The sequence below is a fragment of the Eublepharis macularius genome, chromosome 14, assembly GCF_028583425.1.
Source record: "Eublepharis macularius isolate TG4126 chromosome 14, MPM_Emac_v1.0, whole genome shotgun sequence".
In the NCBI taxonomy this organism is placed as follows: Eukaryota; Metazoa; Chordata; class Lepidosauria; order Squamata; family Eublepharidae; genus Eublepharis; species Eublepharis macularius.
In genome coordinates this window covers 49,459,051-49,475,506 of record NC_072803.1, presented here as the reverse complement: position 1 = coordinate 49,475,506, position 16,456 = coordinate 49,459,051, and the positions used below count along the sequence as shown (strand labels likewise).

General features: G+C 45.7%; 1 protein-coding gene across 1 annotated transcript in view; it reads right to left on the bottom strand.

Annotated features, from left to right (window-relative positions):
- Positions 1-8,017: 8,017 nt before the first annotated feature.
- The window catches only part of CACNA1B (calcium voltage-gated channel subunit alpha1 B), a 443,389-nt gene continuing 434,950 nt past the window's right edge, over positions 8,018-16,456 (bottom strand). Inside the window, exons 47-49 of the mRNA XM_054997363.1 lie at positions 11,240-11,441; positions 10,175-10,374; positions 8,018-8,557 (exon numbers count right to left, since the gene is read on the bottom strand). Of these exons, the coding sequence (XP_054853338.1) occupies positions 8,018-8,557; positions 10,175-10,374; positions 11,240-11,441 (942 nt within the window). The remainder of the gene's footprint in view (positions 8,558-10,174; positions 10,375-11,239; positions 11,442-16,456) is intronic.

The window sequence follows — 16,456 nt, the reverse complement described above, 5'->3', positions numbered from 1 at the left end:
AACAATATATCACCAAGGCACCCTACATTACCTGTGCTCTCCAGCTCAAAAGAAATCCAAGCATGGTCACATTGTCCTTCAAACACTGATATGCACTCTGTGACCTGGGAGCCACATGAGGCTCTTTTACATGTCAACTGTGGCTCTTTTGAACATCATTCCCCGATGTGATGCCTGCTCCATGTTTCAGGAAAGAGCGAAAGGTCCTTGCTCAGCGCGGCTTGTGGTTGGCAGGTGGTGTCTACCTTGAAACAGCCACTGTTGTAGGAATGGCAAGTGGTGAACCTCCCTGAGGTGCAGGCCTCATACCAAAGTCGGAAATAAATGTGGCTCTTTTGGCTGATGGTAACTGTGAATGTGGCTCTCCGCCAGCCACGGAGTGTGTACCACTGATGCAGAATGTCCCACCACTCAAGGAAGTGGGGAGCACACAACACCAATGTAAAGAGTGGGATGGATTCCCATGTAGAAGAACGGAGCCCCCCTCATGGCATGGCACACACTACATTGATTAGAATGTTGGTTTTCTAAGGTTTTATTTTAATTCAAGGACTTTGCTTCATACAAAATGTAATTGTAGAAACAACTGCAGAATCCAAAGTTTGGCTGATAAATATTACTCAGGCAGCAAACTATTCAATCACAGAACTCACCCCGCCCCCCCTAAAGTTCCAGTTGTGTTGCATGTTTGGAACTTTTGTTAGTGTTTTTTTTTAACACTGTTTTTTTTTAAATATAAAGTTTTGCAACAAACCCCCAATTTATATCAAATATAATTAAAAATTAACAACTGATGAATACATCGTATCAAAAAGTACGAAGATAAACATTTTTCCCATGCACATACTTTATATATATATATATATGTATATATTTATATAATATGTATATATGTTACATGCAAACATTACTTAATCAAAGTACAGCCACCACTAGACTGATTCTGGATGCAGAAAACAGATTGTTGCATTTCAAGTTTTGGCAACTTACTTGAAAAAAATTTGGGAAATAATACAGCCCTGATCCAGCTGAATTTAGTTGTGACTAAAATTGATTGGAACTAACATAAACCCATAGAAACCAAGAGAACATGTTAGTTATGACCAAATCAAGTTTGTTGTTTAATTTTATGAATGAAGGGATTGCCTACATTCCATAATTTTATCATTCTGGAATTCCTCTGTGTTGTGTTTCACTCCTCCTGGATTCTGGTTAAACTAAAATTAATTATGTGGAGTTTATTTTGCATCTCTCCCACCTACCATATTACTTATGTGCATGGAACTGCACACCTTGATGTGATTATTCAAGATTCCTTTGGACAGTGTTTAATGATGGATGCATTCTTTCCTGCACATTGGAAAACACCACAGAAAAATCTTGATACAACTTATTTTGTTTCAGCGTTTTATAAATGTGCACCAGTAATGTAGAGTCAGGGGACAAGATATGAACCAAAGGAAGTGAAAGCTACATGTATACAGAGCCACAAACAAAATCTGGAAATAAAATTAGAACAACAGAAGATTCCCAATATCTTAGTTTAGTTTCAGGAATAAGACCATGGAATTCTGAGCTAAAAAATCCAATGAAGAATTCAGATGACGGAAATTTTGGCAGCATCCCAACGATTATCTTTCGGGACTAACTTTAGCTGGATCAGAGCTTGGGTGTGCATTAAGAGACAGCGTGGAGGCTGTCTAAAATGGAAGGCCAGTTATGTCAATCAACCGTTATGATAAGGGTTTGCAGTTACAAGAGCTATCCACAAGTACCTCAACCTTGCCCTGACGCATTTGCTTCTCCCCAAATGAAAATGAGGATTATTCTCTTGGTGTTTTTCAAATGCAAGAATTTAAATGATCCAAGTTCCAGTTCTTAAGTTGTGGCTGTGAAGCCCCTAATCATATTTATATTGGGCTGTCGCATCAAATTGATTCAGGGGGGAGGGCAGAAAGACAGGAATTATTCAAAACTAGAAAAGCCATTTCTTTCAGCTTCCAATGGTTGCATGCACTATCACAGGGGCTTTTCCACCCCTTTATTTCTTGGAGCGGTTTTTCCCCTTTAAAATTCCCAAGAAAGTATTGTGCCTTCATGTAAGTAAAATGTAGAAAACATTTGGTCACGGTCATGCTGAAGCCTGAAACAGGAAAATCCAGCAGGTAAAAGCTGCAGAATGGATGTCAATCTTTTGCCCACTCGCCTTTTCCATTTTTGATTCGATTTGAATTTGTGAAAAGTCAAGTGTCATCTTGTTGCATAGCCCTACGGTTATTTTTTTTTTTAAATCACTCTATGATCCATAAACAACAAATCCCCCCTGCCTAATAAGCTTTCCATATTCAAAGTGCATGTGTATTAAGAGTTAGAGAGAGAAGAGTTTATTAGAACACAGTCCAGGGATGAGATTAGTTGGAGATCAGAAAGCAAAACAAAGATCCAAATACTCTAAACTAAAAGTTTGAGGAGGCACAGGAGAGGGGAGCTACCTCCAGTCATTTCACCCCCACCTTAGTTTCCCCCTTTACACCTTTGTTTTGTTGATAGAAACCATTTTCGGTTTAATAATCCCAACTGGATAAAAATCTATCTATCTATCTATTTAGATCAAGATGGGTAGTTGTGTTAGTCTGTCTGTAGCAGTAGAAAAGAGAAAGAGTCCAGTAGCACCTATAAGACTAACAAAATTTTGTGGGTCAAAGCTTATTTCTTCAGAGGTATCTTCAGAGGTATCTGAAGTGAGCTGTGTTACTCATGAAAGTTTGTACTCTGCCACATAATTGGTTAGTCTCATAGTTGCTACTGGACTCTTGCTCTTTTCTATATTTTTTTTTAAAACTGTCTTAAATAAACAATGCAACCCAAATCAAGGCTTGCTAAGGCTTTTGCTCAGTCTCCATTTTGCACAGCTTGAAGGGCGAGTTCACACAATCAATACGGGTGGCTTTTTTTCTACTTCTGGATACAGGCTTATGGTGCTAGTTTCTCCAGTGGAACACTCATCTTTGGTTGGTATTTGAAAATATACTGTGTTGTAATCAGGGCTTTTTTTCAGCAGGAACGCAGTGGAACGGAGTTCCGGAACCTCTTGAAAATGGTCACATGGCCGGTGGCCCCGCCCCCTGATCTCCAGACAGAGGGGAGTTTAGATTGCCCTCCGCACCGGCACGGAGGACAATCTAAACTCCCCTCTGTCTGGAGATCAGGGAGCGGGGCCACCAGCCATGTGACCATTTTCTCCAAGGGCAACCCACTGAGTTCCACCGCCTCTTTCCCCAGAAAAAAAGCCCTGGTTGTAATGCTTGTCAATATTTTTGATCTGTCACTAGGCATCACTATGCTGCTATCTGCACAGCTGTGGAACCAGAGGAAGACATCCAAAGGTGTCTGGGCTCTAATTTTATTTGTTTTAATAATGAATTTAAAATTTAACTGTTCCAGGTGAGAGATGTTAATGATAAAGTGAGATTATTTATATTTTCTGTTCTCAGACAGCATACTGGCATTTATTTTACTAATAAGCAGAAATGTTTAAATATTTTCAAAGAGTGATTTATAAAAATGAGCAAGAAAAAAAACTTGATGTATTGTCGAAGGCTTTCACGGCCGGAGAACGATGGTTGTTGTGGGTTTTCCGGGCTGCATTGCCGTGGTCTTGGCATAGACCATGGCAATACAGCCCGGAAAACCCACAACAACCAAAAAAACTTGTTTTAAAATAAAAATTTGCTAAACAATCATTGTATTTACTGTGAAGTGTATGCTGGAGTCGTCCTACAAATGGCTGAAACCCATTTAAAGAACTAAAATATACCATTTTATTTCAAACAGAACATTTTAAAGAACTTATTTTTTAAAATATGTTTGGAAAATATTAATACATTTAATACTGTATTTATACAGTAAAGACTGTAGAACAAATGTGACATATTAATATATGTTACAATGCAATGATGAATAGGAATGGTCTCAATGTGTAGGCATGTGTCTTTATAAATTAAGTAGCCTGGAAAAAGTCCTGCAAGCTCAAGTTGCATTGGGAAATGTTCTAAAAAATATAACCAGTTTACTGCTGCAGATTCAGGTGATTCCTTCTGGTTCTGCTGTGGATTGGTGCAGCTCTGCGGTTTCTGGATCGCTATTTGCATAAGTAACAGAATTGCAGCAGCACCTAGTGACAGATGAAGGCATTAGCTCATTGAAGGGAAAAGACGACGTATTTGGAAAACAGGCCTTTCTTTGTGCACTGAGGAGTGGGACTGTTTCTTCACGGTCGAGTATGTGCTTTCCATGCAGAAGGTCCCATCCTCGGCATCTCCTCCAGTTCAAGGATTTCTGGCTTGGTCTTCCCATGCAACAGAATGAGCAAAGGGTGCTGAGTTGGTAGAATAGACCCCTTACTTCAGGCGGCTGATCCCTTTGGGGGATACTCACCTCCTTGCAAATAGAAAACCAGCAAAGAAAGTTTGGGTCCCCTTGCCTCTCTGCTGTGCATGTTTCCTTTTTGCAGGGAGACATTCCGACCGGGAGGGTTATTTAGAACCAGAACCACCATCTGCAGTACTGTGGCCCATTTACCATCCCAGCATTCCACAGTCCTTATTCTCCTGCATGCCATTCAGCCAAGTCTCAGCGCCAATCAGAAAAGATGATACTGACTTGGCAGAAGGCAGCCATGTATTTTCATGGCAAGGAGGGACGCTCTCTCCAGCTGCATGGAATAATGGGCCCTGCTTTTCACAGGGACCAACAGCCAATGAAGGGAAGTGGTCTGACCTGCGTGAGCACATAAAGTGCTCTGATGTGGCCCTTCGTAGAAAAAGGCTGCTTCCAAAGTGTGGAAACGGGCATTTTTCAACCAAAGGATTTGAATGTGTAGGACTCAATGAGTCACAGGGGACATTAACAAGGGAAGCACATCCATGTCTTGTAGCCAATTCCCACATGCAAATAAGCTGCATTTCCTTATCATATTCCAGCGGTATCCCCAGGTTCGATTGTTGCAGCCCAAACAACAAGTCTCAGGGCACCTTAAAAACTTACAAATTTATCATGGCACAAGCTTCACTGGATGCTCACCAAAGCTTCAGCCATTAAAGATTTGTGGGCCTTAAGGTGCACAAGGCTTTTCATTTTTTCTCTCAAAGGAATCCCTCCTGATTGTCCTCTGGAGTAGGAATCACACTGAAGAATGTGCAGCGTGTAACCCAGGCCTCCATGCTTGTATTTCAGCTCTTCTTTAAAAAATGTGTGAGACCTTAGTGGATCCTGCCGCAATTTCCACCACCTTATTTGACTGGATCCACCACAATCAGGAAAAAATGCAGGGGGAGCCCCACCTATGGAATTCCAGCTCATGCTTGGTATTTCTCCAGGTGATTCACTACCCCTGGGGACAGTTAGAAGGGATCCTGCAGAGAGGGGGGAAGTGGCCATTTGCACAAGTGAATTGGCAATCTGATTGTGTAAACTCACCCTTAAAGGGACTAATGACACACCAATGTGCACGACAATGCCCTGGCACCATTTTAAAAAGAGCACAGTGGCTTCAGAAAGGGAAGATTCAAAGGAGAGGATTAGTGGAAGGGGTGAGAGGTGGATAGCAGTTTCCAGGGATTTTTTTCTGGGAAAAAGGTGGTGGAACTCAGTGGGTTGCCCTCGGAGAAAATGGTCACATGGCTGGTGGCCCCGCCCCCTGATCTCCAGACAGAGGGGAGATTGCCAGTGCGGAAGGCCATCTCAACTCCCCTCTGTCTGGACATCAGGGGGCGGGGCCACCAGCCATGTGACCATTTTCAAGAGGTTCTGGAACTCCGTCCCACCGCGTTCCGGCTGAAAAAAAGCCCCGGCTGTTTCATTACTGACCTTTTCGCTTACTCAGAACTGCCCTTTAAGCAACTTCCGCCTACCTAGTGAGGTTCCAGGTGTGCACTGGCAGGGAAAAACACCTTCTCTTTCCTTCTTGCCACTTCTCTGCTATAAATTCTCCCCTTCTGATTCTGCTTTGTTCTTTATAAATGGATACATTAAAAAACTTGTTTGAAGCTAGCCTCCGAAGAGTTTGCAGACTAAGATTACTCCACCCTCTTCCCATCTCTGAGAGCTTTTTCACACATCACCTGCAGTACCCCTGTGTTTGCTGCCAAATGTACACTCAGCTCAGGTCAGCTCCCTGTGTATGCGTATGATACACATCTTGGCATACCTGTTTGTTGCATCTGCACTTCATTCTTAGGCCTATACTTCACACATAAAAAATGTAATGTGTGGAAAGGTCACCCCTGCAACCGATTCTGCTCCCCGCTTTCCTCCTCTCCACAGTTGCCCCTGTCCCCCACTGGTTCCTTAGCCTCTCTCAGAACGTGACTCTACCACCCCAGTGGGTTGTGTCTGCACCCTATGAGACTGGCGAGGCCTTTGAACCTCTTCAGCACGGGTTTCTGTTTTGCTAGAAACATCTTCCCCGAGCTTGTAACGCAGAGACGTTTGTGACAGTTCACACACACGAACAAAACATCAAATGCGCAGAAACATATGCACGCACATTCACACACACACAGACAAAAAGGACAAAAATCTCATCCCTGAGAATCAGAATTGGTTTGTTTTTCTTTCTTTGCTTTCTTCCCCCAAACCAAGCAAAACTTTCCAATTGCTGTCAACCCAGACGACACATCATAAAGGTGTTCAGAGCTTCTGTAACCATGTGAAGACTGAGACATACAGAACAAAAGGGTCCCGTTTCCTGTGACAGCATTGCTGTCGGTGCTGGATGCATGGCCTGAACTTCTCCAAAATCTACCTGCCCTCAAGAAAAAACATTTTGACCCTCCCCGTTGGTAGCTTTCCTATGTGGCTAAGTAGCAAGATAGTACTGGCTCAAAGCCTCCCAAAGCACCCCTTCCAGCATATTCCTTCCTGCCCCATTTCTCACATTCTCCTGATGCACGGGAACAAGCGATTGCATCGTCACCAAAAGAGACTGGGTTAGGCACTTAGAAGTGAAGAACGGCGCCTTCGGTAAGAAACGGTGGGGGCTGGAATGACAGTTGGACTAGTTCTCTACAGTGGAGGACTCTCTTTTTCATTTTCTTTTTTTACTGTACAATTTACAAAAAAATGCACACAATGAAAAGTTTAGGTTTCTCTAACAGCTCAATATAAAACCAAAGACACGTTTCCTTTGTCTGTCCCTCCCTCCCTTTTTCTCTCGGATTGTAAACAAGACATAATGGTGAATGGAGCACCTCGCATCCCAACAGAGAAAACCCTAAGACATTAGCAGCAAGAACAACAGCCAGGAAACCGTCTTTGCCCAAACAGCCCCCACCCCCGGGCTTTTCAGAAATGTCAACGTGAAGGACCCAAAAATGCAGAAACAGACCAATGGATAAAAGGAGTCACGGACGACATCATGGTGCTGTGTTGGCTGGAAGGTTTTGTTACTGGCTCCGTTTAAAAGGATTGCTCTTACCAAATATCAAGTCCAATGTCTGACCGGATTGTTTACCCCCTTGGTGTGAACAAGATAAGTGATAGGCTTGGTTTTGTACAAGACAGTCCCTTTCTTCCTGATACCCCCCTAGTCATCCCAGGCCCTGCAAAGGTTCCAGTCCCAGAAAGACCAATAGATCGGAGTTTGGGTTTCCTTCTTGGGTTCTTTGCTTAAGTTACAGTTGTGTCATCTGGAGGGGGTGATGTTTACCTAGCCAAGGTGGTGAGGAGCACAGGACAAGCTGCCCCCCTCCTTGCAAGGAACAGCCTTTCCTTCCCGATCCATTGCTCTGTAGTGCAAAAGGAGAGACAGGTTGCGAAAACAGAGAGGCGTCTCTGATGACATTGTGCGCGCAAGCACGGCAGTCTTCGGGGGGAGGGGGAGTTCCACAAGGAAGCACTTCTTGCCTCCCCCTCCTAGCCCTGATGCCATGGGGCTGAGCGCACAGATAGACAGACACAGCCTTCTGGATGATAAAACTCATCAATTTCCAGTGTGCAAAGACCAGGCCTTTTCCTGCTAGCACCAATCATCTTCATCCCGTTCGTGGTAATAGCTACGTGCTCTGGTGCTGGTCCCGGGGCCGGAGCTGAGACCCAAGGTGTAATGGTACCCATTGGGGACTCTGCGGATTTGGTGTGACTGGGAAGTCAAAGAGGAGACGTAAGAAGTCCGGGAGGATCTTCCTGAATTAGTGGCAACAGCCTCCTCAAAGGTGAGCGTGTCCTCGGGCACGACATGATATGGACTGTCACTGTCTTCCCGGTGCCCCAGGTAAGGGTCCGAACCAATTCGAGCCCCCAGGGTCTGTGAGGGGCCCTGTGAGTCTCCACGCAACAATGTGTTGTGCTCAGACAGACCACGGCTCAAGCGCCCTGGGGAGAAGGTTGGCAGACCAGTTTGGAAACTGGAGAAGTGCACGGGCGAGGAGTTGGCGGTCTTGTATGTGATGCTGGGGCGTGGGGTCAGCGGCGTCTGTGGCAACTGCCTCCGGCCACGGCATGGGGTGCTAGCACCAGAGGTTGACAGCAAGGGGCTCCCATTAACTGAACCACTGCCCTACATGAAAAGCGGAACAAAGCAAATGAACAGGAAAATAACAATGGAAAAAATACCAGACAAACACGAAGGCGCGTTGGGGGCGGGGGTGGGTGGGCAAACAACAGAAGAACAAGTGGCAGGAAGGGAAGGACATGTTACATGATGAGAGAAAAAGGAAAGAGAGAGTTTAGACATGAACAGTCGGGGGCTGCAGAGGAGCATTTTGGAACGGAGGTAAAGATCCAGAGACACCAATGGCTGGGAGAGAGAAATCCAGACGGAAACATCCAGTGCAGTCGTGCAACAGGGCAGGGTAGCAGACGGTTCCAGTGGGAAGCGAGAGCAGGGCGCCTGACCTTGGACATTCAAAAACGACAACATGTGCCTCAAACCCCCAGAGACGTTATTACAAACAACGGACTTTGAGTTTCTGTAACTGACTTTCTTGCTTTCTCCTACAAATCCAGCCTCTACTTAAATGCCAGTGCAGGGCCCAATTAAAGCCAGGGTTGGGAGCCAAATTAGGCAAGGGATGCTCGGGCCGAAAAACCAACATTATCCTCACTCTAGTTAGGCCACCCACTCCAATGAGACGGGTGGAGAACAACGGGAGCATGCTGGAGGGCAGGTCTTGCAATCTTGATTTCCTGTTGCCGAATCCTGGGCTCTTATGAGAGGAACGGCCTATAGCTCGGAGAGAGAGTCATCACTCCTTCCAAGCAAGGAATGCTTAAGACTGTATGTATGATGTGATTTTGCAACAGCATCATGCAAGAGCAAAATGCAAGAGAGGCCTGTTTTTTTGAGTCTGGGGAACTAAAGGCAGACGGCCTGCACCCCCTTTGCCCGGCAACAGGCCTACTCTCCTTTCCATGCCTCATCTCACTCCTCCCTTTTTAAAAAGTTCTGATGACTCTTCAAGGCTAAACTTCCTGGTACCTGCCCAGCCCTGAGTTCGGTAGGGTTGCCAGGTCCCCAGAGTACCAAACCCTGGGGCTTGTGGGACGGAGGCTGGTGATGTCACTGCAGTACTAATGCAGTAGTACTTCCACACAACACTAGGCATTGTATCACTGTATATATGAATGTATATATAGTTATAAATCATGTGGCTTATAAGAGTTAATTTTCCCCCAGGAAATTAACTACACACTGAATGTAAAATGTAGTTAAGCTATCAGTGCCAGATTGTTGCCTCCTATTTCCAGTTTACAAGTGTGGTAATTACCACAAGCAGGCATGCAGAAGTAAAAGAAGCCATCAAGTGTGTAGGCTGTCTGTCACTGTAAGAAACGGCCCCAAAACAGGAGTCTCAGGGCCAAATCTCCAAACCATGGCAACCCTTGACTTTCTAGACACTAAACCCTCAGGGCCAAGCTACACATGACGAAAGACACTTGCCTGGCAAGTGGATTGAGTGGAGGGCAAGTGAACAGGGAGAAATACACTTGCTGTTCAAGTGTCATTCGTCATGTGTAGCTTGGCCCTCAGTCTGTGCAACAGGCCACTTCTGACCGTCTAGCTCCTCTTCCGAACGCCAGGCGCACCAGCTCCTCTTTAGAAAGGGCCCTCCAGCCACTGATGGAAGGGGCAGGTTCTTTCCTCTCACCCCTTTCCCTGCTCTCGGGTTCTCACCTGTTTCTGTGTCCCGTGCTCCTGCCCTCCATTTGGAGAGGTGGGCCTGCTGCGCTCAGATGACTTGGGCTGAGAGTGGTCACGGCTCCCATACCGATCACAGGAGTAAAAGCGCTGCTTTTCAGAGGAAGAAGAGGAGTGAAGCTTCCGTTCTTGGGACCGGCCCCGCTCCTGCTTTTTGGCCTTGGGTGCAGCCTCACCTGTTCATAAGATCACAGTTAACCTGATGAACAGAGCAGCTGTCTTCATACAGAAGGTCCCTTTCAGTGTTAGCACTCACACCCAGTACTCCTGGCTCCAAGGGTCAAAAGCTTTCTGCAAGAGTTAGGATGTCTTGGGACCGGATCCTCCACTCACTCCCTTTGATGGCACCCACAACCTAATTTATAGACTTTGTCCTCCATGCAGAATTCAATTCCCTGGAGGCAGGATAAGGATCTCCCGAATGCAGAAAGTTTGTTCATTAGGTTTCCAAGTTGCCTTTCAGTTAAGTTCATCCTTATGGTGGTATGAACTAAATATCATGATTAAAACCAATGAATGAAAATCACAAACAAGGGTATGATTAAAATGGTAGATAATGACCATTACTAAATGGCAGCAAAAAGTAGACTTACGACGGCACATGCCATTTGAGCCTAACGGTCTTCTCGAATAAAATACAATTTCCTAAATGACAGGAACAAGAAGACTTGGTGAGCTTTCTATGATGGGAGCTCCATAATGAAGGAGCACACCCAGAAAGCCTATTGTAAGTTGCATGTGATGACACAAGCTTCCAAGGCAGAGGGGCTCATATGGGAGTAAGCCACTTTGAGTCATCACCAAGGAGAAAGTTGGGATATAAATTAAACAAACGAATAAATAAATTTTATATGTTGATAAAAAACAACATGGCTACTAACTTTTTTCATACTCTTGGACAGCATGTTATCAACTGTAACAAGAAGACGCAGACAGGAAGCACTACAGTTTGTGAATGGAGAAAGAAAGACGGAAAGACGGAAAGACAGAAAAAGAAAGAACGAACGAATGAACGAACGAACGAATGAACGACATTCTTACCAGCAGTTTCACCATCAGCTAGATGGTTTGGGGGCTTATCAATGGACTTCTGTTTCTTTTCTTTCCGTCGGTGGCAGCGGTGGTGGTGATGATGGTGGGTGTGCTCCACTGGCCGAGAGTGTTCATAGAGGTGCGTGGCATGGGGACGCTGTGGGTTCAGTGTGGAGATGGAACGCTTCATGGGGCTCATGTCCGGGATGGGCTGCGGACAAATACAAGGAAAGGGGATGGGAAAGAGGGAGAAGAGAACACAAAGTAGTTGGCGGGATGTAGGAATCTCTGTATCTAGTACTCTCATTCCATTGCTGGGAGACAAGAGGAGGTGCTCTAAACTAACAACTTGCACAGCACCCATATTCTCTTTAGAAGCCTCTCGCAGATTCTTTGCTTGTGTAAATGGGAAGGTACCGAGGCTGCTATCCTATGTGTACCAATTTGAAAGGAAGTCCCTCTAAATTCAGTAGGATCAGTGCTTATGAGGGTAACTGATGCCAGGACAGAAGTCTTCAGAAAATGTCACCATTTCATGTGACAGCTCTTCCCCCCCTGCAGCCCTGATATGGGAGGACTATTTGTAATTGCTGAGTGGAGACGGAAAGGTATTTTGCTCAGGAGTACTTTCATCTACCCTTGCTTCATATGTTTTGAGATGGAACACTAACATGGGAAGTAGCTGGGCCCAGAGATCGGGGAACATTTCCAAGTAAACATGCATGGATCAGGCAATGCTCCAAACAGTCCTGGGTTACACCTGTCTCATATGCATTTGTAGCTGCTTATCCATAAGCACTACCTGTACAGGCAGAAGAACATAGCCAGGGCTTGATGGTGTGGCTGTTTCCCATCAGATTGGCATTGTGCTGGGGAGGTGCACATGCAGGTTCCCATGCAATCAGCTCCTGCCCAAATAGTTGGGTTCAAAGCTGCTCAAAGATATCCTTTTTAATTGATATCCTTTTAATTGGAGAAGCAAGGGGTCTAATCTGAGGCTTTACACATTTAGACTCAAGAAGGCTTTTTTTACTCAGATAGAAGGGCTTTATTGTAGGGAGGGGGTCTCAGATGCTTCGCTAATGAGTTAAGGACCATAGACTTCACCACTATGTTGCCTTGCATATCAGCTGTTGCTTTAAATATGTACTCCCATGTACCACCTGTGCTTCACGTTGTCTAATGTCAGTCCTAGAATTGCTTATGTTCTGTTTCAGCATTTCTTCAACTCTGTATTGGATCCTTGCTAATGCCATGTCTTTGTCAACTTGTATGTATTTACTCTATAGCATTGTTTATGGAAATGTCCTTGACACTGTACGGAAATGCCCTTGATACTGTATGGAAATATCCATACGGGCCCTTGGGGAGAAAGAGCAGATATATTTTCAAGGTATCGAGATATTTGTGCTAGGAGCTGACTGGCTGAACTAGCACTATCTGTGTGCTTGCTGCTGCACTGCTGCAGTATGTGTTCAAGTTGTAGATTGATAAATACATGGATTATTAAACATCAGTTTTCAGTTATCCCTCCTCTAAAGAAAAAGCAACCTGCCAAGAGTGTTCTGAATTTTCCATCATTTGGAGAAATGTCCACCCAAAAAATCAGGCCATGCCCCAAGAACCACGGCCACTTTAAGTGAAGCACAAATATATGGCAAAAATATTCTTATAACGTTAGACTGAAACTCAAGCAAGGACATTCAGGATTAGCGATGATCAGATTCAATGATTCCGTAAACAGATTTTAGAGGATACAACTTAGTTCATGCTACATACTGCTAGGTATCGCCCCGGTGACCGTGCTTTGCTCCTCTGCAAACAATTCGGACAAGATGACAGAAAAACATTTGATGCAGCCCCAACCAGAACAGCCATGGTCAGACATCACAGCAGGTGTGCAGGAGACGAGATGACGAAGGAAAAAGGGAGTGGGAAGGAAAGAGAGAGGAGGAGTGGGGTGAAAGGATGAGAGCAACCAGACAGGGAGATGAACAGGCAAAGAAAGGGGGGAGTGAATGAAGACAAGAAACAGAAATGGGTGTTAGTCTAAAGGTATCCATGGAACCATGTGGGAAGGCCAGAGGCCCAGAATATTCTGGACACCAGTTATTCCGAGGAAGCTACACACATAAGGAAGCTATGTCACCAAAGGAAGGCAGTTTGGCTCAGACATCTCGACAGGGAGACGTCACTCACTCTGAACTGGTACACAGAACTGTTGGAGAGCAAGATGACTCAGGTCTAGGGTTGCCAACTCCAGGTTGCAAAACCCCTGGAGATTTAGGGGTGGAGCCTGGGGAGGGTCCTCAACAATGGATAATGCCATGGAGTCCACTCTCCAAAGCACCCATTTTCTCCAGAGGGACCTCTCTGAAGATCTGTTGTAATTCGAAGAGGTCTCCAAGCCCAACCTAGAGGTTAGCAACCCTATCCCAGCATCAGGATTCAATAGTGGGTTCAATGCTTACTGGAGCCTCCAAATCTTGGCTTCATAATGTTGGCCCTCCCTCCTCCTCCTCCTCACTGTTGCCAGTTTTCTCTCCAGTCACTTCCTCCTCCAAATCCGGTGTTGGTAAGGAGGAGGAGGAGCAGCAGCAGCAGCCATTTGTTGGCTCACTCCTTTGCCCACTCCCTTTCTTTGGGCAAAATGGCAGAGCAGGGGTGGGGGCGGCAGCCGCTGCCATTGCTTCACCACTCTGAAGTTTGCTCAGATGGAGAAAATGAAAGTAGCAGCAGCTGCTTTTGCTCTTCCTCCTCGCACCCAAAGAGGAAGCAAGCAGAGAGGGGGCCAAGCTAGAAGTGATGAATTCCACTTGAATGATCCAGTGGAGTGCAAGTGAACAGGGAGGAATATATGTGAGTCTGTTCACTTACCATTCAAGTGTAATTCGTCACTTCTAGTTTGGTCCAGGGTGACAGAGGAGCCCCAGCAGCCACTGCCACCCGAAGGGAATGGGGGGAGGGCAGAGAGTAAGCCCAGGGCAGCTAGCCAGTCTGCCCACCCAGTAGCTCCCTGCCTAGGTTTATAAGTGGGCTTGCACAGCCTATTGTGTGGTCCTTGCCTGGAGACTGTAACAACCTGAAATCAGTTCTGACATGAACGATGACCTGGGCATCTTTGTTGCTGGGGAAGGGTTGTGGCTCATGGGCAGAGACACTGCTTTGTAAGCAGAAGGTCCCACATTCCATTCCTGACTCTTCCATTTACAAAGGATCAAGTTGCAGCTGATGGGAATGACCTCCCATCTGAGACCCTGGGCTGGAGAGTCGCTGCCAGTCAAAGGAGACAATACAGACTTTGATAGACCAGTGCATTGACTCATGTTGCCCCTAATATCAGTTGGCCAAAGACTAACATTTGGATGACTGATAAGCTGGGTGGGGTTGCTTTTCTGGGAGTGACCCAGAAGTTGGGTTTCCAGGAACCCAGAGTCCAAAATAGAGGTGCAGGTATGTGTGTGTGTGTGGGGGGGGTGCTTACCTTCCTCATGCACATTCTCCCACAGTCCACCCATCACACCAGAAAATGACATCATTTTCAGGTGCAGCAGAGGAGCAACAGTGGAGCATAGTAGCATGTGCTTGCACTTCTTGCACCCTGTGCCTTTTCTCCCTGCCAGCCAGGTGAGCAGTTGGTTTGCAGCCAGGTGAGCAGAGCTGGAAGGTGGCAGGTAGGGGTGGGGGTTCTCTTACCCCAGGCAGGGGGATGGCAAACCTACCCAGAAGCTCTGTCATTGCCTCTAGGAGACACAGTAGGTGGGAGGAGATGCCTGCTTACCATGTCAGCATTCCTCAAAAAGTTTGCCATCCACAGGCTTTGACCACATTAATTGACTATGCACAACTTCCCACTTGCACAAACTATCAGGGAGCCTGGTTATGTCCAGCTCAGAGTGTTGCTTCGGCCTCAAGCTGAGGCTCCTCCCACAGGGGGAGTTTTAAAGCAATGACCCACAGTGTCTGTCCCCCATCCAGCTGCACAAAATTAGAGACTCTCAGTCCCCACTCTGGGGGAATTTGTGGATGGAAGTCTATTTAAAGGAAGGGACTGACTCTCTTCCACCAATGTTCAAAACTATCAGTAGGTTAGGGGAGGCTTTGGGGATTGATTTTACATCATCTTGCCTTAGGTTCTCAGAGAAGGGAAAAGAGAAGATGTAGGTAACACCTGAGCTCCCAAATACTCGCTTTTTGGAGCCACCTATGCAAATTTCACAGACTGTACTGTGCTGGTCCCTGAAAATACCTTCCCCCAGTCTGAAGAATAGTGATCAGAACTACTGAAACAGCAGGATTTGAGTCCAGTGGCACCTTAGGGACCAACAAGTTTTTCTAGGTGTAAGCTTTTGAGAAATCTTGTTGGTCTCTAAGGAGCCACTGGACCCAAATCCTGCTGTTCTGCTGTAGACCAAAACAGCGACCCACCTAAAAGAACCATTGAAAGAAAGCTCTTCTATCTCTGAAATTAGAGCTCTCTAACAGTACTGGGGAGCAATTCAAGTATTACCATAACAGCATAACGGCCATTCATTTTCACGAGCCCCATCAAATGAGGGCAGGATGCACAGCAACATCACTTGATCAGTTGTGGCCTACACCCCCCAGTTGTTTTCAAATAGGCACATGGGAAGGCATGGCAAAAATCAGCCTAAGATGGTTTTTGGACCTGCCCGATGGAGGTTTGCCAGTTTTCGGCATTCCACTCCTCTCTGCTTCCTCATTTGCGAGTTATGTGGAACGTGCCAATATGATACCCAACCTCTTTTGTTGTGTGAACAACATTTCAGCAGAAAAAACTCAAAGGTAGTGATGTCCTGGGGTCCCAGTGGGAAATGGAGCAATCTGGAGGGCAATCACCACCAATATGTGAATGATGGAATGGTGTGAGAAATGAAGAGAATAACCAGGGTATCACAGAAGTGATGATCAAGCTGCATCACGCAAGCGTAGAATGAAAAATTTCTTGAGCATCTCTTGCAGAGGAAATGTTTTGGTTATTCCACTCGAGCCAAAGGGGATCAGCGTTCCTTAGCAGGCAATTTGTTGAAAATTTGTAGAAGTCCAACTGAAATCAGCAGAGATGAATGAAACCAACGGTCGTCGCTAGAATTGGTTGAAAAACCATTTCTACACTTCTGGATTTCCAGCAAGACGGAAATGCTACTGGTGAGCAGAAGGTCTGACCTGGGATTTAAGGTGTCACCCATTCTGGATGGAGTTGCA